Source organism: Chiloscyllium punctatum, chromosome 40, assembly GCF_047496795.1.
Source record: "Chiloscyllium punctatum isolate Juve2018m chromosome 40, sChiPun1.3, whole genome shotgun sequence".
NCBI classification, from domain to species: domain Eukaryota; kingdom Metazoa; phylum Chordata; class Chondrichthyes; order Orectolobiformes; family Hemiscylliidae; genus Chiloscyllium; species Chiloscyllium punctatum.
In genome coordinates, this window is record NC_092778.1 from 15853242 (window position 1) to 15875977 (window position 22736).

Below are 22736 nucleotides of genomic sequence, written 5' to 3' on the forward strand. Positions count from 1 at the left end.
AAGCAGATCATGGCTGATCAGTTTGTGTTTAGAATTCCACATTCAGGTTTACCCCCAATAACCTCTGATTCCCTCAGCTCACCAGAAAATGTCTCATTACTAAGGGCTGTTGTGGGGCAGTGCTGGTCCTACTTGTGGACCAGGAGGCCAGGGTTCAACTTTCACCTGCTCTAGAGGTGTGTCTTAACAACTCTGAACAGGTTCCTTAGAAATCATGTCTTATCTAATTACTTAACTTGCAGCCAGCAGAAATGGGAACCATATCCCAGAAAGGGTAAGACATCTGAAGGAAGGTGACCGGAGACAACCAGTGAGCGAGAAAAAAAGTTTGCAGCAAACATTATTTGAGGTGGAACAATCGCACCCGGGAGCGTGTTCCTTTTGCCTCACCAGGAACACCTTTCACTTTAAGTGGAGGTCTGCTCAGTTTGAACAGAACAGTGCAAAAAAGGACTTCAGCGTTCAAAAGTTATGAAAAAAGCATGTTAATTTTATTTTTAAAAAGTATTGCGAGATGTCCAAATAATCTGATAGCCTCATCATTCAGCCAAAGATGAAACCTTCTCATGATGAATTGTAGTTAAAGATGTGTTAAGGTCAATAAAGTTAAACGATGCGAATCAATATTCTGTTTTTTCTCCTGTGATACAAACTCAGGTTGCATTCCCTTTGTCTGTCTCTCTTTCATAACCTTGCAACTTCTTGTTTTGACGTTACATGACCCCACCCAACTGGAAATGAAACTGCTCGGTGTCCTTGTCCGATCACTGACTTGCATATTCTTCTCAGGTAGCAGGGAAGGTGAGTCCATTCAGAATCATTGTCGGGACCCTTTGTGATGTTTCATCCGCTTGTGCCTAATCTGTAAAGTTTTATTTTAAAATTAATTTAAACGCCAGCAGTTCGGATGTAGAAAATGAACACATTTGGACCCAAAATTTGTTTGTTTTTTTTCCCGGCGTCCGGATGTTTTGCAAAATCGCAAACGTGTTTATAAAGTGCGATTTCACGAGTTGTAGTCGGCAAACGGGATTTTATAAAGATATTATTCAACGAGCCTTACACTGCAAGTTATGGCTGAGGTTCATAGGATATATTGAAAGATACGACAGAGAATTCTAATAATTTATTGTATACCAGAAATCGGATGGATTGCACTGATATATAAAAGTTTCTAGTTAATAGTTATTGAAGGGTATGGATGAGATGTTGTTCGAATTTGTCAATAGATATAACTGAACTTTATGGATGAAATGTACCAAATAGCAAGGCTGAGATTTATAGTTAGAATATGTGAAGAGCTAAGACAGAGGTTCCTGCAATGTAATGGACATTTACTGCAATTTTAATTTTAAAATAACTTGCTATCCCATTTAACCTCCTTTTAAAACCGCCTGTGGTACTTCCACTCCCGACCTTAAAATAATTCTTAACCCCATAGCACTGTGATTCTGTAACACTTAACGTTGTAAAGTTTCCTTAGCTCACCCTCCCCGTTCCAGCTTTGAAACAATCTCCCAAATTCTTGCCTTGGGCTATAATTTGCATAAATTCTAATTGCAAACAAAGGTGCTAACCCGTTACTGTTTTATCACCATATACAGCTGTTGACTAAACAGTCCCATGTGTAAACCCAATCCAAGCTACTGCAAAGGCTGGGATGAAATAGGAGATGGCAAAAGAAAAGTGAAGTTGAGCTTTTTCCCCTGCCAAACAGCTTTGTGGCGGGTGGGGAAGCAGGGGTTCTGCTATCTTCACGAATGAATTGCCGTCCTTTTAGAATTCCAGGGTGTTAAATCTCTTGAACTGTGACCGTTACCGAAGGGTCTGTTTCCATTGTGAATGACTCTATTGGAGAAGTGAGCAATGTTTGCAATTTAACACTGGAAATCCATTCTATTTATCAAAATATTGTGAACTATTTGTGCACTGTGTCTGAATATTGGAGCTTTCAGAGCAGGTGAGCAGTCGAGAGCCCTGCCTAGTATTTATTTATCAATTAACCTTGAAGGGCAACTAGGGATAAGATACAGATAGATGTTTCATTTAACTTGCCTGTAATTATAAATGTTGAATTTAACTTGCCTGTAATTTAAAGTAGATGAAGTGATTAGTAAAAAGAAACTTATTGGGCCAATCTGATCACTCAAACAAACATAGTTTGGGTAGCGGTGCATTTTTGATGAGTGGTCAAAGACTGATAAGTTAGGCCAATAAAGGGAACCCAGGTGCAGTGTTGGAGGAGGCTCGATCTTTGCCCTTGTCCAACAGGTGTGAGGTTCCTGCCTGTCGATGTGGATGGGGGCACTGTTTCCAGGTTGGGTGAGCACTATGATATTCAAAGGAAGGCATTAAAAGGAATGTGATGGTGACAGGGAGCGATACAGAAAGGGAGGATAGATAGTGTTTGTGGTAACTGTAATGACTGGGAATTTGCTTGTTTGGTGCTGGGTCTGAAGACATTTCCTTACAACTGTGGAAAAAGAAATTAAGATGGGAGGGGGAAAGTTTAGTTGCTGCAGTCCGTGAAATTCTGTTGAGTTAGTCATTGAGGAGCTAAGACCAAATTGAAATGCAGACCCTCAATGGCTTTGGATTGTTTCCTGAATCACAAAAATGTTGGCACAGGGCCAAACTAATCAGAATATTAAATGCATGGCTGAATTAATGACGTGAAAGGCAAGAGTTTCGATTTGTGATATTTGACACCAATACTGGGAAGACACTTCTGTGTGAATTGGTACTACTTAAAATGGGAACATTTTAGCTTTTAAAATCGCTAGAATTTTGATTGTGCTAAAAATGAATGGGAATGGGTTGCTTCAGGAGAGGATAAGTTCAAAAACAGAAAGAGAAACATCAAGAGTATCAGTATAGTAAAAGTAAACAGAGTGGAAGAGAAAAGAGCAAAGCGTAATGGGTCACTAGTATCTAATGAGGTCTGGGGAAAATATAACAATGTTGTGACAATGGGCCAAGTGTATGGATTCTATGATTCTCAGTGTAGAGAAACCTGTCGCTAATCAAACTGAGGGCAGTAAGGGCCTGAAGTGAGAATTCTAGCTGCTGCTGGTGGGACATTCAGGTCATTGGACTTTAGGTTAATGAATGAGCGACTTTTCAATTAATCCCATTCAGATTTTAATGGTTGCTCATGGATTAAATAAGATTTGCATGACCCTGGCATACCATCTGAGATTGTCCAGTAAACCCAACATTGGGAAGCAAGTTAGCCAAAATAGAAAGTGAGATTTGTGGTTAGCCATTTTAATGGGATTAGATAAAAGAACAGGAGACAGAAAGGATCTTGATTCAGAAAATCAAGATGCGGAATAATTTTGACTGCAACTAAGATACAATAAAGTGCAGAACCGAGTGCTGCTGTAGTTTATAGATTCCCTGAACAAAGTGGTCACATCAAGCCATGTATGATTAGGGCAATTAAAAGTGCATGCAACAATGGTGATGAGGGTTGTTGTGTTTTTTATTCACTCATGGGATGTGGGCATCACTGGCTGGGCCAGCATATATTGCCTGCCCCCAGTTGACATTGAGAAGGTGGTGGTGAACTGCTGCAGTCCATGTGCTGCAAGTAGACCCACGATACCCTCAAAGATATATTTCCAAGTCAAGATGGTGAGTGTCTTGGACGGGAACTTAAAGGTGGTGGTCTCCCAGTGTAACAACTGTCCTTATCCTTCTAGATGGAAGTGATTGTGGGTTTGGAAGGTGCTGAATTTCTGCAGTGCACACTTTAGATAGTACACTTCTGCAATTGAGTATTGATGATGGAGCGAGTGGATACAGTGGTAGTGTCCTTACCTCTGAGCCAGGAAAATTCGGTTCAAGTCTCACCAACTCCAGAAATGTGCGATAGATCTCTGAAATGATCATCTAGAAAATACCTGTAGGAATGGCAATAAAATCATCATGGGTACTTTTATCTTTATAAGCAAACATATGAGATAGGGAACAGAGGTAGACCGTTCAATCCCTCAAGACTACTCCACCTTTCAATAGCTAATGCCTGATCTGTTTGTGTTCCAAATTTCACATACCCATCTATTCCCAATAATCTTTCATCCATTTCCTAACAAAAATCTATCCACGTCACTCTTAATGTTATCAAATCAGCTCACTTCTAATGCCTTCTAAGGCAGGGTTCCAAAGTCACAGAAGCTATAAGGAGAGGAACCTGAGAGGCAACTTTTTCATGCAGAGGGTGGTGCGTATATGGAATGCGTGGTGGAATGGAGCTTCCAGAGGAAGTGGTGGCGGCTGGTACAATTACAACATCTAAAAGGCACCTGGATGTGTATAAGAATGGGCAGGGTTTAGTGGGATATAGGTCAAATGCTGGCAAATACAAGATTAATTTAGGATATCTGGTCAGCTTGGATGAGTTAGACCAAAGAGTCTGTTTCCATGTTGTGTAGCTGTATTGCTCTATGACTGCAAACTAGTAAGAGATAAAATTTATTTTCAGTTTGTCCTGAAAGGGCAGCCCCTAATTTTAAAATAGTTCCCTCGAGATCAAGAGGAAGAGGAAATATATTTCCCATGTTAAAGTCACATAACACCATATTATAGTCCAACAGGTTTATTTGGAAGTACTAGCTTTTGGAGCGCTCCTAAAGCTAGTGCATCCAAATAAACTTGTTGGACTATAACCTGGTATTGTGTGATTTTTTCACTTTGTCCACCCAGTCCAACTCCGGCATCTCCTCATCATGTATTTTCCATGTTCACTTGCCACCATGTTCTCTCTTCTAAATGCCAGTGAAACCGAACCAAACCCAACCTAACCAACCTATCCTTAGAAGACAACCTGATCATTCCAGGCATTAATCTAATAAACCTTTACCAGCCACCTCCACTGCGTTAACATCTTTCTTTAAATAAGGAGACTAAAAATGCCCTCTCTAGTTTAGATGTGGTCTCACCAATGGCCAACCTAAGGCATAACATCCTTATATTTATTCTACTTGTAACAAAGGATAGACTCTGACTAGGTTTCTTGATTACACTTTCTAGTTAAATTCTAACACTTTGTGACCCATGCATTTCAGCACCATAGCCCCGCCGTACCTCGGAATTCTACAATCCTTTTCTATTTAAGTAATGCTCTGTTTCTTGTTCTTCTTACCAAAATGATCATGGATAGTGGGTTCCCCATTTAAGAATTTCGCATTATAGTCGGAGTATAATTATTTTGAAATATCACCTTAAATGTCTGGCATTGGTCTCTATTAACTTAAACCCTTGGCTTAATATGCTGGTTTGCTTCAGCCAGCTCAGCTCAGCCCACATATTTACGTTTATTTATGTTTAAAACACTAGTCTTAAACTCAATACTCTCCCTTTCAAAGTGTCTTTACTCTGAGGTCATTAACAAATCCTATTACATTACACAATACCAAGTCTAATACAACCTATTATCTGGTCGGTTCCAGAATGATAATCTGATGTTTCCAGTTTACATATAGGTTAAAGTTACCCATGATTATTGCTATCCCTTTATCACAATGACACAATATTTCATTTTGTATACTTTTATCCTACATTGAGTACATGCTAGTTCAGTTGGCTGGATGGCTGTTTTGCGTTGCACAGTGATGCCAACAGTGTGAGTTGAATTCCCACACCAGTTGAGATTTGCATGAAGGACTGTCCTCCCCAAACTCTCCCCTCACCTGAAGCATGGTGACCCTCAGGTTAAACCACCACCAGTTGTCTCCCTCTCATCTTCGGCGGTTCCTTGCAGACAAAGACGACTTTCTTCCACACTCATGGTGAGTCTGTACAGACCAATGTGATTCCCACAGGCTCTGTTACACTTGGGACAGAAGGTGGTCATGGGAAGAGGTGGGTGGGGTGTTGGTGTGGCATCGTGCTCCTTTTGCTGTTTCCGCCTGGCTTCTACTTTTTCCCAATGCAAGTCTCAAGGTGCTCAACGCCTTCCTGGATGCTCTTCCTCCATTTTCTTTTAAGGCGAAAAACGTAATGGGAAAGTCATCCAACTAAGTTAAAGGAGAATTTTAAGAGAATATTGGATTAAAAGAAGCGATTTTTGTTAAAAAGGGTGCTAAGCCTGAGGATTGTGAGACTTTTAGATTTCAGCACAGGATGACAAAGAGGTTAATAAAGAAAGAAAAATAAGTGAGAGAGAAAACTAGCCAAGGATGTAAAAACAAATTGGGAAAGGTTTTATGGCTATGTGCGAAGTCTCTCTAAACTTTGGCAAATGGTCACGGTTCACCATTTTGGGTTTATAAGGTTGTCAGAAATACCAAGAATTGGAACTTTGTCAGGTTTGCAGAATTTTTTACTGAGAAAAGGAGAGAGATTTGCAGTTCTTGGAATTTTCTTCCAAATGACTAGGTGTGTCTGTGAAAATGCAACAAAGTCCAGAAAGAGTTGCTATGCAACCATTAGGACAGTGACCCCTATAGTGTTTTCAAAACTAGTTTTTTCAGCAAATAGTTACCATAAACCTGATCTAATATCTCCCTAAAAGCTCTTACCTTTTTCCGAAGATCACCACTTTCTGTAAGCAGTAGGCAACCACAAGTCATTTCACTTCATTTCCGAGAAACCAGATGATTAAAAACTTTTGTAGATTCAGGAAGTGTCCAAAACAATTCTGTATTATTTGCTTTTTCACATGATTCATAAATAAAAACGTATATTCCAAGCATGCCTTCATCTTTGGAAAACGAAATACCATTTTCAAATGCACATTATTATGATGTACTCATGAAAATGGATACAACATGAATACACATAAAAAACTTAAGTTATCCATTCCCATCTATTTATTTTCCATATCAATTTTGAATAACCTATTCAATCGCCAAATTATTCCAACCATTAATTTCTAGATAGTATCATTGCTGATGCGCTATCTTTTCCAGAAGTATAGAAAATCTTTTGTTATAAGACTGAATTAGCAAACTCTACCAAGACAGACTAACATTTTGATTCTTAAACCCTATGACAAAGACTAAGGGATTATAGATTAGATTCCCTACAGTGTGTAAACAGGCCTTTCAGCCCAACAAGTCCACACTGACCCCCTGAAGAACAGCCCACCCAGATCCCACAACTAAGACTGCGGGCAAATTAGCATGGCCAATTCACCTAATCTGCACATCTTTGGATTGTGGGAAGAAACTTGAGCACCCAGAGGAATCCCACGCAGACACGGGGAAAATATGCAAACTTCACATAGACACTTGCCTGAGACAGGGATTGAACCCAGTTCTCTGGCGCTGTGAGGCAGCAGTGCTAACCACTGGGCCACTGTGCTGCCCATAGAGTCATAGAGATGTACAGCACGGAAACAGACCCTTCGGTCCAACCTGTCCATGCTGACCAGAAATCCCAACCCAATTTAGTCCCACCTACCAGCACCAGGCCCATATCCCTCCAAACCCTTCCTATTCATATACCCATCCAGATGCCTTTTAAATGTTGCAATTGTACCAGCCTCCACCACTTCCTCTGGTGGTTCATTCCATACATGTACCACTCTCTGCGTGAAAAATGTTGCCCCTTAGGTCTCTTTTATATCTTTCCCCTCTCACCCTAAACCTATGCCCTCTAGTTCTGGACTCCTGCACCTCATGGAAAAGAATTTGTCTATTTCTCTTATCCATGCCACTCATGATTTTGTAAACCTCTATGAGGTCACCCCTCAGCCTTCGACGCTCCAGGGAAAACAGCCCCAGCCTGTTCAGCCTCTCCCTAAAGCTCAAATCCTCCAACCCTGGCAACATAATTGAAAATCTTTTCTGAACCCTTTCAAGTTTCACAACATTTTTCTGATAGGAAGGAGACCAGAATTGCATGCAATATTCCCACAGTGGCCTAACCAATGTCCTGTACAGCTGCTACATGACCTCCCAACTTCTGTACTCAGTAGACTGACCAATAAAGGAAAGCATACCAGATGCTTTCTTCACTATCCTATCTACCTGCGACTCCATTTTCAAGGAGCTATGAACCTGCACTCCAAGGTCTCTTTTATGCTTGGTGTTTATTTATTTGGGGCTGTGATGGATTTCAACTTTGTTTTGGTTCTAAAACATTTCAATCTCCAAGCTCTTTTCCTACTGTAGAATATTTTTTCTGATGCCAATTGTGTTACATAGAAAAACACCCTACTGGCTTCTCTATGCCTCTTTTAGATTCTTGCATAAAAACACCTCCAGCCCAAGTCAATAGCATCAATCACACTTTAAAAGGTTAAGTGAAATCAGGGACACCCCAATACTGATTGGCTGGTTAGTATTTTGATCAAGTTCTCAGCAATTCCTCAGAACACTTTTGAATACATTACCTATGCCAGTTTTTGCAATAAATAAATTGGGGGTCAGCTATTGTGCTGATGTTTGATGCAAAGTTTCTGTAGAAGTCACACATTGCCTAACATTTCATGATTTCCCATTTAGCGTTGGGAAGGAGGAATTCTATCAACATGTTTACTTCTGCTGTCTTTGGTAACACTTGCCTTTGCCTTATGGATAAATTGCCAATTTGCATGTGTCTGAAGTAGTACAGCAGTAGTGACAGCCTTTTGGCTCTGGCTGATGTGCCAGTGCGCTAACAGACATGACATAGGGTAGGCATGATGCCGTAAGCATGCAGGTAGGTGCTAAGTAAAGGAGTACTGAAAGAACAAATTAGCAGCCTTAAGATGCAGTCCACTTCAATGCTTGAGCAGCGTCCATACCTGTATGTGCAAAGTGTCCCTGCTGTAGTTGCTGGTGCACCCTGCATTGTGAGTCTGTACTTCCTAAGTGACTTGCAAGTGTATCAGAGAAGTGCCATTAAAGTCATGATAGGTTGGCAGACGCTGGATGCCAATGTCCCAGATAGAAGGGTGTCTATGGATACTGTCCTGAGCTACAGTTTCATTGAATGCAACATGGACTAAGCAGTAAGCTGAATTTGGCAGATAGCTGCTCAGATTTCCACGTCAAGTTTTCTCACCATTGAGTTTGCCTGATGAGTTTTATCAGATGGGAAGCTGAACATTATTGAGCCCAGTTAGGCCATTATCAAGGCATTTAACATGCAATAATATGTCTTAATTGTCAACTCACTAGTGTGAATCTTGCTGAGCTGCCTGTGAGAAGCTTAAAAGATGATGAGAAATGTTCTAGAAGTTAACATAGGCTTTTCATTAAAGTCCATGTCTCTCAGAACCCTTAAGAATTCATCTTTGTATTTAAGAAACTCCTTTTCTACTTGCCAAAGTTGGACTGCTTTACATATGTGTGCCCATGGCTCCGTTTTTTCCTCTCCAGACGTCCCCAACAGTACTCTTCCACCGACACTCTCATTCGTTTGGCCGAACTGGTCCTCGCCCTTAGCAATTTTTCCTTTGAATCCTCCCACTTCCTCCAGACCAAAGGGGTAGCCATGGGCACACGTATGGCCCCCAGTTATGCCTGTCTCTTTGTTGGCTATGTAGAACAGTTGATCTTCCGTAATTACACCGGCACCACTCCCCACCTCTTCCTCCGCTACATTGATGACTGCATTGGCACCACCTCGTGCTCCCGCGAGGAGGTTGAGCAATTCATCAACTTCACCAACACATTCCACCCTGACCTTAAATTTGCCTGGACCATCTCTGACACCTCCCTCCCCTTCCTGGACCTCTCCATCTCCATTAATGACGACCGACTTGACACTGACATTTTTTACAAACCCACCGACTCCCACAGCTACCTGGATTACACCTCTTCCCACCCTATCTCTTGCAAAAATGCCATCCCATATTCCCAATTCCTCCACCTCCACCGGATCTGCTCCCAGGAGGACCATTTCCACCACAGAACACACCAGATGGCCTCATTCTTTAGAGACCGCAATTTCCCTTCCCACGTGGTTAAAGATGCCCTCCAACGCATCTCGTCCACATCCCGCACCTCCGCCCTCAGACCCCACCCCTCCAACCATAATAAGGACAGAACGCCCTTGGTGCTCACCTTCCACCCTACCAACCTTCACATAAACCAAATCATCCGCCGACATTTCCGCCACCTCCAAACAGACCCCACTACCAGGGATATATTTCCCTCCCCACCCCTTTCCGCCTTCCGCAAAGACCGTTCCCTCCGCGACTACCTGGTCAGGTCCACGCCGCCAAACAACCCACCCTCCAATCCGAGCACTTTCTCCTGCCACCGCAGGAACTGTAAAACCTGCGCCCACACCTCCTCCCTCACCTCTATCCAAGGCCCTAAAGGAGCCTTCCACATCCATCAAAGTTTTACTTGCACATCCGCTAATATCATTTATTGTATCCATTGCTCCCGATGCGGTCTCCTCTACGTTGGGGAGACTGGGCACCTCCTAGCAGAGCGCTTTAGGGAACATCTCCGGGACACCAGCACCAATCAACCACACCGCCCCGTGGCCCAACATTTCAACTCCCCCTCCCACTCTGCCGAGGATATGGACGTCCTGGGCCTCCTTCACCGCCGCTCCCTCACCACCAGACACCTGGAGGAAGAACGCCTCATCTTCCGCCTCAGAACACTTCAACCCCAGGGCATCAATGTGGACTTCAAGAGTTTCCTCATTTCCCCTGCCCCCACCTCACCCTAGTTCTAAACTTCCAGCTCAGAAACTGTCCCCTTGACTTGTCCGGATTTGTCCTACCTGCCTATCTTCTTTTCCACCTATCCACTCCACCCTCTCCTCCTTGACTTATCACCTTCATCCCCTCCCCCACTCACCCATTGTACTCTATGCTACTTTCTCCCCACCCCCACCCTCCTCTAGCTTATCTCTCCACACTTCAGACTCACTGCCTTTATTCCTGATGAAGGGCTTTTGCCCGAAACGTCGATTTCGAAGCTACTTGGATGCTGCCTGAACTGCTGTGCTCTTCCAGCACCACTAATCCAAAATCAGGGCGGTCAGAACTGTATGTAGTACTCCAAAAGTGGCCTCATCAATATCTTGCACAGCTGCAACATGACATCCCAACTCCTATACTCAATACTCTGACCAATGAAGGCAAGTTTGTCAAATGCCTTCTTCACCAACCTGCAACACAACTTTCAAGGAACTATGTACTTGAACCGGTCTCTCTGTTCAACAACACTGAGTCTCTGTTTCTTGTTTGATGGGAAAAATACCCAATTTATGCGAATTGATTATCTCTGACACAATCTGTTATCTTGTGCAATAACCAATTATATGACAGCTCATCAATGTCTGTGAAAATCCAAATACACAGTATCTCCTGGTTCCCTTTTCTCCAACTTGCTTATTAAATTCCCAGAGAACACTGATAAACCTTTCAAACTTGATTTCCCTTACATATTGTCTCCGCAAGATTGTATTAAGATTTTTCTAAATGTCCAGGTACCACTTCTTCAATAATGGTATTTCAGAATTTTCCCAACAACAAATATTAGGCTAAGTGGACTTGTAATCTTTTGCTCTTGCCTTCCTCCGTTCTGAAATAAAGATGTTAACTTATCTAATTCACTAAGTGTTTTCTAGAATCCAAGGAATTTTGGAAGATTATAACCCCATTGTGTTTATTATCCCTGCAGCCTCCTCAAAGGCTCCTAGGTTGCAGGCCATCAGGTTCAGTAGACTTGTCAGTCTTTAGTCCGATTAGTACTTTTTTCCAAGGTATTCTGTTTGGGGCATGCTTCTCATGCTGCAAACATTTCTGGAGCTAGAAAACCCTGGAAGACTAAGAATATTGATGAGAAAATAAGGAAGAGAAAGGCGGCATGTGATGCATACCAGAATAATAATAGCAATAGAAATCAGGAAGAATAGCTCAAATGCAGGAGAGAGGCCAACGCTGGAATAAGAAGGGCTAGGAGGAAGCATGAGGAAAGGATCCCAAACTGCACTAAAACACATAGTAGAATGTTCTTCCACATATTAATAGGAAGGAAATACTGAAGGATAGCGTGGGGCCCAGAAGGGCCAAGCACGGTAAGCTGCTCACTGAAGCAAAAGATATGGCAGAGGAACTAAATGAATATTTTGTTTCTGTCCTTGCCAAGTTAGAAAATAGTGACAATGGCCTTGTTGAAAATGTGGGCGTTGAGCAACTGAGCATCTCAGTGATCGGTAACGAAGAGGTGCTAAAAAGGCTGGCAGTACACCAGGTCGAGAAGTCACCAGGCCCGGTTGGGATGCATCCTAGATTGCTGAGGGAGGGAAGGCAGCAAATTGTGGAGCTATTCACAGAAATTTCCCAGGCCTCTCCGAATACAGTGTTAGTCTCAGGGAACTGGAGGATTGAAAATGTGACACCATTGTTTAAGAAAGGGGGAAAGGATAACCCAGGAATACACAGACCTGTCAGCTTGATATCAATCGTGGGAAAACTGATGGAGGCTGTAAAAAGGGAGAAGGTAAAGATACCCCTTGAGAAAGCTAACTTAATACTGAACAGTCCACATGGCTTTGTCAAGGACAGGTCATGTTTGTCAAATTTAATTGAGTTATTTAATGAGGTGACAACTGGAGAGTCAACTGACACCACTATTGAACATTTTAGATGGATGTAGGTTTTCAATTCAAGCATGATTTTTTAAACAATTGCTGAAACAGGATTTGCATGTTTAATCTTCATGAGGATGTTTACGATTTTAAAAGTGCTGGGTAAATGCAAATTGTTGTTGCGATTTAATGCTACTCAAGCAATAATTTCCATTATCCTATTCTTTAGAAGGTATTGAGAAAAAAGCTCTACGTCCCTTACATTTTTGAATAGACTTTAATTTGTATGTTATCACAATTGTTCCTGTATTCCTCCACAATATTTGTTAAACTGAAGCTGTAAATAACTCTATTTGCAGGATGGACAGCTGCATTTGATTTGGAAAGGACAATCATTTCACAACAATGCGGCTGAAGATGGTTCTAAAATGGCCTTGCCCTTGGACTATCCTTGTCAGCATCGCAATCAGTAAGTTTATTTTGTCAACAAACTTTGTTGGAAAGTGTAATGCAACAAAGCTGCAAAATAGTGAGAGGAAACAAGTTTTTATAAGCCAAGAATAGCATACACCATTTGTATCACTGTTGCTTTGCCAATAGTGTAAGTAGTATTCTTCAGTAAAGAGGTGCTGATCCATTGATGCTTGTTTTAATGTATATGCATTCTAAAACTAAGAGACATTTATGGATAAATTCTCAGATTAGATATCAGTGAATTTTTAATAATATGTTTCCCTTTCTGTCATTTCCTTCACTGATATTATCTTTAATTGATGATCAATGCCATCCGGGTTAGTAACACATACCTTGGATGGAAAATTATGTGTACATTTCTCTCTCTCCATACAACAAGGTACACAGAAGTCAGGCCATGTACATGCTAGTTCAGGCCAACTAACAATAGGGCAAAACATTTGGAACTTGGCTCAGATGTCTGAGGAAACAGTCAAAACGCTATTGCGTATAATTTACCTCAGCATCTTCCAACACAAATTCCTACAACATTGTTGGGTCACTAATCCATCTGTGTGAAAACCATTCCTCAGTAACAGTTCTGCATTAGATAGCAAAGCAAAATATAGAAATTAGTGAAAGTAGGTGACCACATCTGATCTTGTAGCATTTTAGTCTTTTGGGCAGCTGCAGTACCCCCAAGTCAAAGAGAGGCCTGTTAACCATGCAGATCATTGCATTAGACCCCGTTTGCTCACTTAAGTGGTGCAGATATTTTTAACCAACCTGTTCAGAGTTGTTATGACATAGCTCTGGAGCAAGTGAGACTTGAACCCAGACTTTCTGACTGATAGATAGGGACACTGCGCCATAAAAGCACCCTCACTAGGGTTGTGTATAGGTCGTCACTAGTGCTGCATAATCTCTGTGGGTTCTTGTGAACAACAAATACTAGAACTAACATTACATCAGAACAAATGCCTGCCCCACATCTGCGGGAGCCTACCTTCAATGTATCCAAAGGGAATCAGTCCAGTGAATATTATTTTCTAATCGACCTGTTTCATGAATTTGTTACATCTCTGGAGCAGGCAGAATTTGAACAGGTAGGGACACTATCACTGCACTACAAAAGCCTTTCAGTCTAGTCAGGATAATAATGAGTGAGAGATGGTGAACTGCTCCCATGCCTGAAAAATATTGGAATATTAATCTGCTTCACCAACTCACTTAGACGTGTTGTATTAATGAATAGCAAAGCCCGCAAGTTCCAGAGAACTTCTTTTAACAGCATTTTTCTGGTATCTTTTTTTCCAGCCTTTTTTGTCACACCTGCGAACACTCAAATGGTAAGTCAGAACTTAAGGCCATAAGACATAAGAGTGGAAGTAAGGCCATTTGGCCCATCGAGTCCAGTCCGCCATTCAATCATGGCTGATGGGCATTTCAACTCCACTTACCTGCATTCTCCCCGTAGCCCTTAATTCCTTGTGACATCAAGAATTTATCAATCTCTGCCTTGAAGACATTTAGCATCCCGGCCTCCACTGCACTCTGTGGCAATGAATTCCACAGGCCAACCACTCTCTGGCTGAAGAAATGTCTCCGCATTTCTGTTCTGAATTTACCCCCTTTAATTCTAAGGCTGTGTCCACGGTTCCTAGTCTCCTCGCCTAAGGGAAATAATTTCCTAGCGTCCACCCTTTCCAAGCCATGTATTATCTTGTAAGTTTCTATTAGATCTCCCCTTAATCTTCTCAACTCCAATGAATACAATTCCAGGTTCCTCAGCCGTTCCTCGTATGTTAGACCTACCATTCCAGGGATCATCCTTGTGAATCTCCGCTGGACACGCTCCAGTGCTAGTATGTCCTTCCTGAGGTGTGGGGACCAAAACTGGACACAGTACTCCAAATGGGGCCTAACCAGAGCTTTATAAATTCTCAGTAGCACAACGGTGCTTTTATATTCCAACCCTCTTGAGATAAATGACAACATTGCATTCGCTTTCTTAATCACGGACTCAACCTGCATGTTTACCTTTAGAGAATCCTCGACTAGCACTCCCAGATCCCATTGTACTTTGGCTTTATGAATTTTCTCACTGTTTAGAAAGTAGTCCATGCTTGTATTCTTTTTTCCAAAGTGCAAGACTTCGCATTTACTCACATTGAATTCCATCCGCCATTTCCTGGACCACTCTCCCAAACTGTCTATATCTTCTCCAGCCTCCCCACATCCTCAGTACTACCTAACTTTGTATCATTGGCAAACTTTGCTAGAAGGCCCCCAGTCCCTTCATCCAGATCATTAATATATAACGTGAGCAGCTGCGGCCCCAACACTGAACACCGCTTGTCACCGGCTGCCATTCCGAAAAAGAACCTTTTATCCCAACTGTCTGCCTTCTGTCAGACAGCCAATCCTCAATCCATACCAGTAGCTTACCTCAAACACCATGGGCCCTCACCTTGCTCAGCAGCCTCCTGCTTGGCACCTTATCAAAGGCCTTTTGGAAGTCTAGATAGACCACATCCACTGGGTTTCCCTGGTCTAACCTACTTGTCACCTCTTCAAAGAATTCCAACAGGTTTGTCAGGCATGACCTCCCCTTACTAAATCCATGTTGACTTGTTCTAATCCGCCCCTGCTCTTCCAAGAATTTAGAAACCTCATCCTTAATGATGGATTCTAGAATTTTACCAACAACCGAGGTTTGGCTAATTGGCCTATAATTTTCCATCTTTTGTCTTAATCTTTTCTTGAACAAGGGGGTTACAACAGCGATCTTCCAATCATCCGGGACTTTCCCTGACTCCAGTGACTTTTGAAAGATCTCAACCAAAGCCTCTGCTATTTCCTCAGCCACATCCCTCAGAACTCTAGGATGTAGCCCATCGGGGCCAGGAGATCTATCAATTTTAAGATCTTTTAGCTTTTCTAGCACTTTCTCTTTTGTAATGGCAACCATAATCAACTCAGCCCCCTGACTCCCTTTAATTGTTGGGATATTACTCATGTCTTCCACTGTGAAGACTGACGCAAAGTACTTATTAAGTTCTCCAGCTATTTCCTTATCTCCCATCACTCGGCTTCCAGCATCAGTTTGAATTGGCCCAATGTCTACTTTTGCCTGTCGTTTGTTTCTTATGTATTGAAAGAAACTTTTACTATCGTTTCTAATATTACTCGCTAACATACCTTCATATTTGATCCTCTCCTTTCTTATTTCTCTCTTTGTTATCCTCTGTTTGTTTTTGTAGCCTTCCCAATCTTCTGATTTCCCAGTGCTCTTGGCCACTTTATAGGATCTCTCTTTTTCTTTAATACATTTCCTGACTTCCTTTGTCAGCCATGGCTGTCCAATCCCTCCCCGGATAATCTTTCTTTTCTTGGGGATGAACCTCTGTACAGTGTCCTCAATTATACCCACAAACTTCTGCCATTTTTGCTCTACTGACTTCCCCGCTAGGCTCTGCTTCCAGTCTATTTTCGTCAGTTCCTCTCTCATGCCCTCATAATTACTGTTATTTAACTGTAACACCATTACATCCGATTTTGCCTTCTCTCTTTCAAACTGCAGACTGAACTCTACCATATTATGATCGCTGCTTCCTAAGTGTTCCCTTACTTTAAGATTTTTTTATAAAGTCTGGTTCATTACATATCACTAGGTCCAGAATAGCCTGCTCCCTTGTGGGCTCCATGACAAACTGTTCCAAAAAGCCATCCTGTAAGCATTCCATGAATTCCCTTTCTTTGGATCCATTGGCAACATTATTTACCCAGTCCACCTGCATATTGAAGTCTCCCATGATCACTGTGACCTTGCCTTTCTGACATGCCTTCTCTGTTTCCTGGTACATGTTGCACCCCTGGTCCTGACCATTGTTAGGAGGTCTGTACATAACTCCCATTATGGTTTTTTTGCCTTTGTGGTTCCTCAATTCCACCCACACAGACTGGACATCATCCGACCCTGTGTCATTCAGTGCCATAGATTTAATTTTGTTCTTAACTAACAAGGCAACCCTGCCCCGTCTGCCCGCCTCCCTGTCTTTTCAATAAGTTGAAAATCCTTGGATGTTTAACTGCCAGTCCTGACCCCCCTGCAACCACGTCTCTGTGAAGCCTACCACATCATAATCATTCATGATGATCTGTGCCGTTAGTTCATCTGCTTTGTTACGAATGCTACGAGCATTCAGGTAAAGTGCCTTAATGCTAACTTTCTTATCATTAGAGATATTGGAAGTCATAAGATGTCCTAAGTTATCCGTCCTTTTTGCTGCATTCCCAGTCTGCCTCAAGTTTAAATCCGCCTGGACACATGCTGTTCTGCTGCTTATCTTTCCATTTAACTCCATACTCCCTGTTGCTTTCACTTTCCCTTCCCCCCAACTCAGAAGTTTAAAGTCCTACTGACCACCCTGTTTATCCTCTTCGCTAGAACATTGGTACCTGATCGGTTCAGGTGGAGACCGTCCCAACGGTACAGATCCCCCCGGTTCCAAAACTGATGCCAATGCCCCATGAAGTGGAACTTGTCAAAAAGTTCATCGATTTTACAGGGTTTAAATAATTCCATTTCAAACTTACTTGGGTTTCGTACAATCTGTAGCTGTAAGTTGACAGAAAATAGGTTGAATGCTGGAAATATGCCATCTAATGTTGGCACCTTTTCTCTGAGAATTTCTGCTGTGCTCTTCCTGAAGTAACAGCCAGAACTTGTAAGAGCTCCAGGGAAGTTCTCTATTTCTACAGTCACAAATTATTAAAATATTTTCTTGTTCCTTCTTAGTGCAATGGCCTTTTCCCAGATGGTAAGTGGGAGTGACTTTCATATGATTTTTGAAGACTGTTTCAGTTTTGGGGATTTGCAGAATTTTGTAATTAATCATTTTCCCTTTACTTCCCTGTTATAGAACAGCGAATATGTGAAGGCAACAATAGGTATGTTGAAGGATCAACTATCATAACATTAATTGATCTTTAAGCTCCAGTACTCCATCATTATGAGGGCAACATTTCTCCTTGATAGAATGCTGATGTTTATTTTCATATGTAAAGGTTGGGGCTAGACCAGCTGGCCAACATTTTAACGCCCCACTGCTGGGGAAGGGAGGTTACCCAATACCTTTATCTTAATCTACTAAGTTTTAAAGGACAATAGTTCCCATACTGTCGGGATGCTACTAAATGTGCAGTTTGATTTCCAGTGACATTATTGGCTCTTGTTCCTGATTCCATCCTCCCCAACAGCATTGTGGGACAATCCACAGCAGGTGGACTGCAGCGGTTCAAGAAGGCAGCTCACCACCACTTTCTCAAGGGCAACTAGGGATGGGCAATAAATGCTGTTCACCCACTTCCCACAAATGAATATAAAAAAAAAGCCTTAGTTGAAGTTTTGGTGGATTCTATGTCAGGTCAGCTCTGCTGACAGCTGGCTCAAAAGACAATTGAGCCCTAGCACGGGAAGTGCAAATTATGGTTTCATTTTAAATTTCAGGCCACAAGAGGTTGGACTTCCCCAGCTCCCAAGGAAGTCCTTGGGTCTTGCTTTTTATATACTTCTCTCCTTCAATCCCTGGTGGAAATTAGCCTCTATTACACCTGACTGCAGTGCACTGTTCATCTGGCCACCTGGCTGTGACAGTCACCTGCCCAAAATAGCATTCCCTACTGACTTGACAATGTCGTCCAGCTCTGTGTGGGACTTCAGACTTCAATATTTAAGTGAAGTCCAAGTGAGGAAAGCTGTCCAGGCCTTGTAGTCCAGGACCTGACACAAACTGACTGATCCTTCCCTGAGTTAAAGTTGGGCCTTGAATGTTTGTCTGGGGAATCCAGTTTACCACATGCTGGGCTCAATCTGACCTTAATAACTGCAGAATTCCAGTTCCTAGCCAGCGACGCCCTCATCCTGCGAATGAATAAATAAAGTACCAAAATGCAGGTTACAATTAGCACATGAACTTTAGATCACAAATGGGAAAATTATAATGAGAAAAGTTATGACATCAAATGCAATGAATTAAATCCAACCTCAGTTTTTAAAATTCTAACTATCTACCCTATATTATATACACAGCTGTATCTTGCATTCACATATTATCTAAAACAATTTGTGGGTGGCACGGTGGCACAGTGGTTAGTACTGCTGCCTCACAGCGCCAGAGACCTGGGTTCAATTCCCGCCTCAGGCGACTGACTGTGTGGAGTTTGCACGTTCTCCCCGTGTCTGCGTGGGTTTCCTCCGGGTGCTCCGGTTTCCTCCCACAGTCCAAAGATGTGCAGGTCAGGTGAATTGGCTGTGCTAAATTTCCCGTAGTGTTAGGTAAGGGGTAATTGTGGGGGTATGGGTGGGTGGCGGGTCGGTGTGGACTTGTTGGGCCGAAGGGTCTGTATCCACAGTGTAATCTAATCTAAGCTCCCACAATTACTTCCTTACAGCATGGCACTGGAATCCAAACTACGTTCTGGCAATCTAAGTGATTTCTGTATCTTCACCGTCTCACAATATGCGTGTGTTCAGGTATGGGTATGACCAGTAATCTTATAACTTGGTTTTGGTTAATGAAGCTGACAGTAATTGCCTGGCAGACTATTGCGGCTGCACTGTAAAGAAATCTGACAACATTTAGAAATGTGAATTAGACATTTGGACTCTCTAAATTTTGTAGAGACTCTCCTCCCATTTTGTAGAGAAAAAAATTAAAATGATAAGGAAATACAGAAACATCCAAGTTGAAACTTATTGATCATGAGGAGTAAATATTTAGCAACAGGGATACTTGTGTTTATGTAATACTTTAATCAGACACTGAGACAAAGAAGGAGATGGTAGGATTAAAATTGGAAGGTAAATCCATACATACAGTGAGCAAAATGCCAATTAATGCCAGAACAACAAAATTATTGGACTCCTTTAACATGTGTAACCATTGCTCTAAAATACACATCCCGTGACTTCACATTTTAAACTTTTCTCAAGAGCCTATCGCACTCCTTTCTGATTATCGTGTTATTAAACGATGTGTACACAGCAGCCTCCTATATCTGTAATATTACGGCTGGAAGCACAGCCTTTGTAGGGAATTTGGTAACATAATGTTTGTGTTGCTGCATCAACAAAACAGAGGTCAAGGCTAAAGGTCCAGAGTTAGGAGTTCAAATTTTGACATCTGTGGCATTTAAATTGCAATAAAAAGCTGGTCTTAGTCATGGTGATCATGATCATGAAACTATCGGATATTTACTTAAAAACAATCTTGTTCAGTGACAGAGTGATAGTGGTGGATGGTAACATAGCTGGACTAGTAATACAGAACCACAGGCCAATGTTCTAGGGATGTAATGGTTGGAGCGAGGTTGGCCACGTGGATTGCACTGAGTATGAGTTCCCTGATTGGGCTGTTAACCTGGACCAAACAGGTCTGGTACCTGACAGGTATAAACAGGAGTCTCTGAATAAAGACTCGTGCACCTTGTGTCTCACACCTGCACATGCACAACATGGGTGCTGGGGAAAAATAAGCACTACCGCAGTTAGGCGGTAGTGTGGGGGTAAAAAAAACCTGGAGAATCAGATATCCTACTCACGCTGGAAAAAAAAAGAACAGGAGTGTTAGGCATCCTGTTCACTAAAAAAAAATAAACAGGAGTCTCCTCATGCTCTCCGTGGCCATTAGAGCCTGCCCGAGCCGGGATAGGGGCCTTGCGCTCTCCGCGGCGGTCAGAGCCTGCTCGGGCTGGAATGACAGTGGCTTTGCTGTCCACAGATTTTTCTGTACAGCAACTCGACAGAAAAATGCTGGACAAAGCCACGATGATGAGCAAAGCAAGATTCAGAATGCAGACAAAGCAGAACCCAGCCCAGCAGAGAAAATACTTGTGGAGGAAGAGAATAAGCTGGAGGAGCAATGGCAGGACCTTACAGACAAGTATAAACGAGCACTAGCAGATGCTGAAAATATACGTCAAAGGAGCCAAAAACTGGTTGAAGAAGCTAAATTATATGATATTCAAGGATTCTGCAAAGACCTGTTGGAGGTGGCAGATATTCTTGAAAAAGCAACAGAAAGTGTGCCGAAAGAAGATATCTCAGGACTGAACCCGCACTTGAAGAGTCTTTATGAAGGTCTAATCATGACCGAAGGACAACTTCAGAAAGTGCTTTGCAAGCATGGTCTCATCAAGTTGAACCCTCTTGGAGCAAGATTTGATCCATATGAGCATGAAGCTCTTTTCCACACTCCAGTGGAAGGAAAAGAGCCTGGTTCAGTGGCACTGGTGACCAAGATAGGGTACAAGCTTCATGGACGCACCCTTCAAACAGCACTAGTTGGTGTTGTCAAAGGAACAGAATAACTATATTTAGGACTGACAACAGTAGAATGCAGTTCATCTCTTTGACTAATGGATATTGTTTTTCGGTTTATGAAGAATTGAAGATAATCTTAATTTCTCATAGAAAATCTGAGGGTCTGCAGGTTTGAAAGATGTTTCACAATCAAGTGAAATGAGCTTTTTTTTTCTGTTTGAGTTATTGGTCATCAATAAATATTCAGATCTATTAACTGCCTCCCACACAGTTTGCAACAGACCTTTTTTCTCCAGAGTTAGTATGTAACATTGTACATTTGGCCTCAGTTATCGTCTAATGTAATTACTATCCAGTTGTCTTTTGCCGCAACCTTTTTCCTCTACACTTCATATTATAAAAGCTAAACTAGTTTTCATAAAGGAAAATATCTGTTGTTCAAAGCATCTATTTGTCTGGTCTAATACGTAAGTAACTATCTTCTTTGTGGACTGTTTAGTATTTTGCATTTAGTCCTTAATTGTGAATTGTACATTTTACAAAATTGAATTCAATTAATTTAAACATAACTTGATCAGTTTTCAAACAGTAATGAAATATTAGGTTTAATATTCCTGTATGTGTAAATTATAGGTGCAAACCTTTTCTGTGTCAATGTCACTTGTAATGCAACATCAGAAATTGATATACAGAATTAGTCCCTGTATATTCTGTAGATTTCAAGGAATGATTGCATAATTGGACAATTTATTTCCCTTACTTGTGGGAAAAACCGAGAAGCTGACTACTTCAATTGTTAGAGATTCCGCAATTTAAATAAATCTGACGAAATTTTAAAAAAATAACCAGGAGTCTCAGGGATTCTCCTCACTCTCGGGACACTCTGGCTGTGTGTTCGCTGGTCAGAGCCTGTATATTGTGCGCAGGTAAATAAAGGATGACTTTTGGTGTCAGCATACCAGCCTCAGTGGAGTTATTTCAGGGGCTATGGGTTTGAATCCCACCAAGACAGAAAGCAGCATTCAAATTCAATTAAAATCTGGCTTAATGGCACTCAAGTAACCATTGTTGATTGATGCAAAATCCTATTTGGACAGTAAGGAAGGAAATCTGCTGTCCTTAAGGATGAACAATAAATGTTTGTCTAACCAATGACTATCATATCTTCTGAATTAATTGAAAAAAAAACAAACTTATGCCCTTTCAGGAAGAATACAGTCAGTTTTATTTGTGAATTTGAATCACAGCAGTGTGAGCTGAATCTTAACTGCCTTTTGCAATGGCCAGTGAGCCATTCATTCTGACAAAATCACTATAACAATATGCAATACACACTCACAGATGGCAGCAGTTCACGGAAATAGTGTATCTCATTTCCTGAAGAGCAACCAGGGACTGGGAATAAATTCTGCCCCTGCCCATCACACTAGTATCCTATGAATGTAAAAATGAAACACATCATATGACC

General features: G+C 41.8%; 1 protein-coding gene and 1 pseudogene across 1 annotated transcript in view; both read left to right on the plus strand.

Moving 5' to 3' along the window:
* Positions 1–744: 744 nt before the first annotated feature.
* LOC140464383 (uncharacterized) overlaps positions 745–22736 on the plus strand; it is a 486266-nt gene continuing 464274 nt past the window's right edge. Inside the window, exons 1-6 of the mRNA XM_072559375.1 lie at positions 745–801; positions 12849–12958; positions 14260–14291; positions 17744–17765; positions 17868–17895; positions 19399–19480. Coding sequence (XP_072415476.1) covers positions 12895–12958; positions 14260–14291; positions 17744–17765; positions 17868–17895; positions 19399–19480 — 228 coding nt within the window. The 5' untranslated portion in view covers positions 745–801; positions 12849–12894. The remainder of the gene's footprint in view (positions 802–12848; positions 12959–14259; positions 14292–17743; positions 17766–17867; positions 17896–19398; positions 19481–22736) is intronic.
* LOC140464779 (grpE protein homolog 1, mitochondrial pseudogene) lies at positions 20617–21325 on the plus strand (annotated as a pseudogene).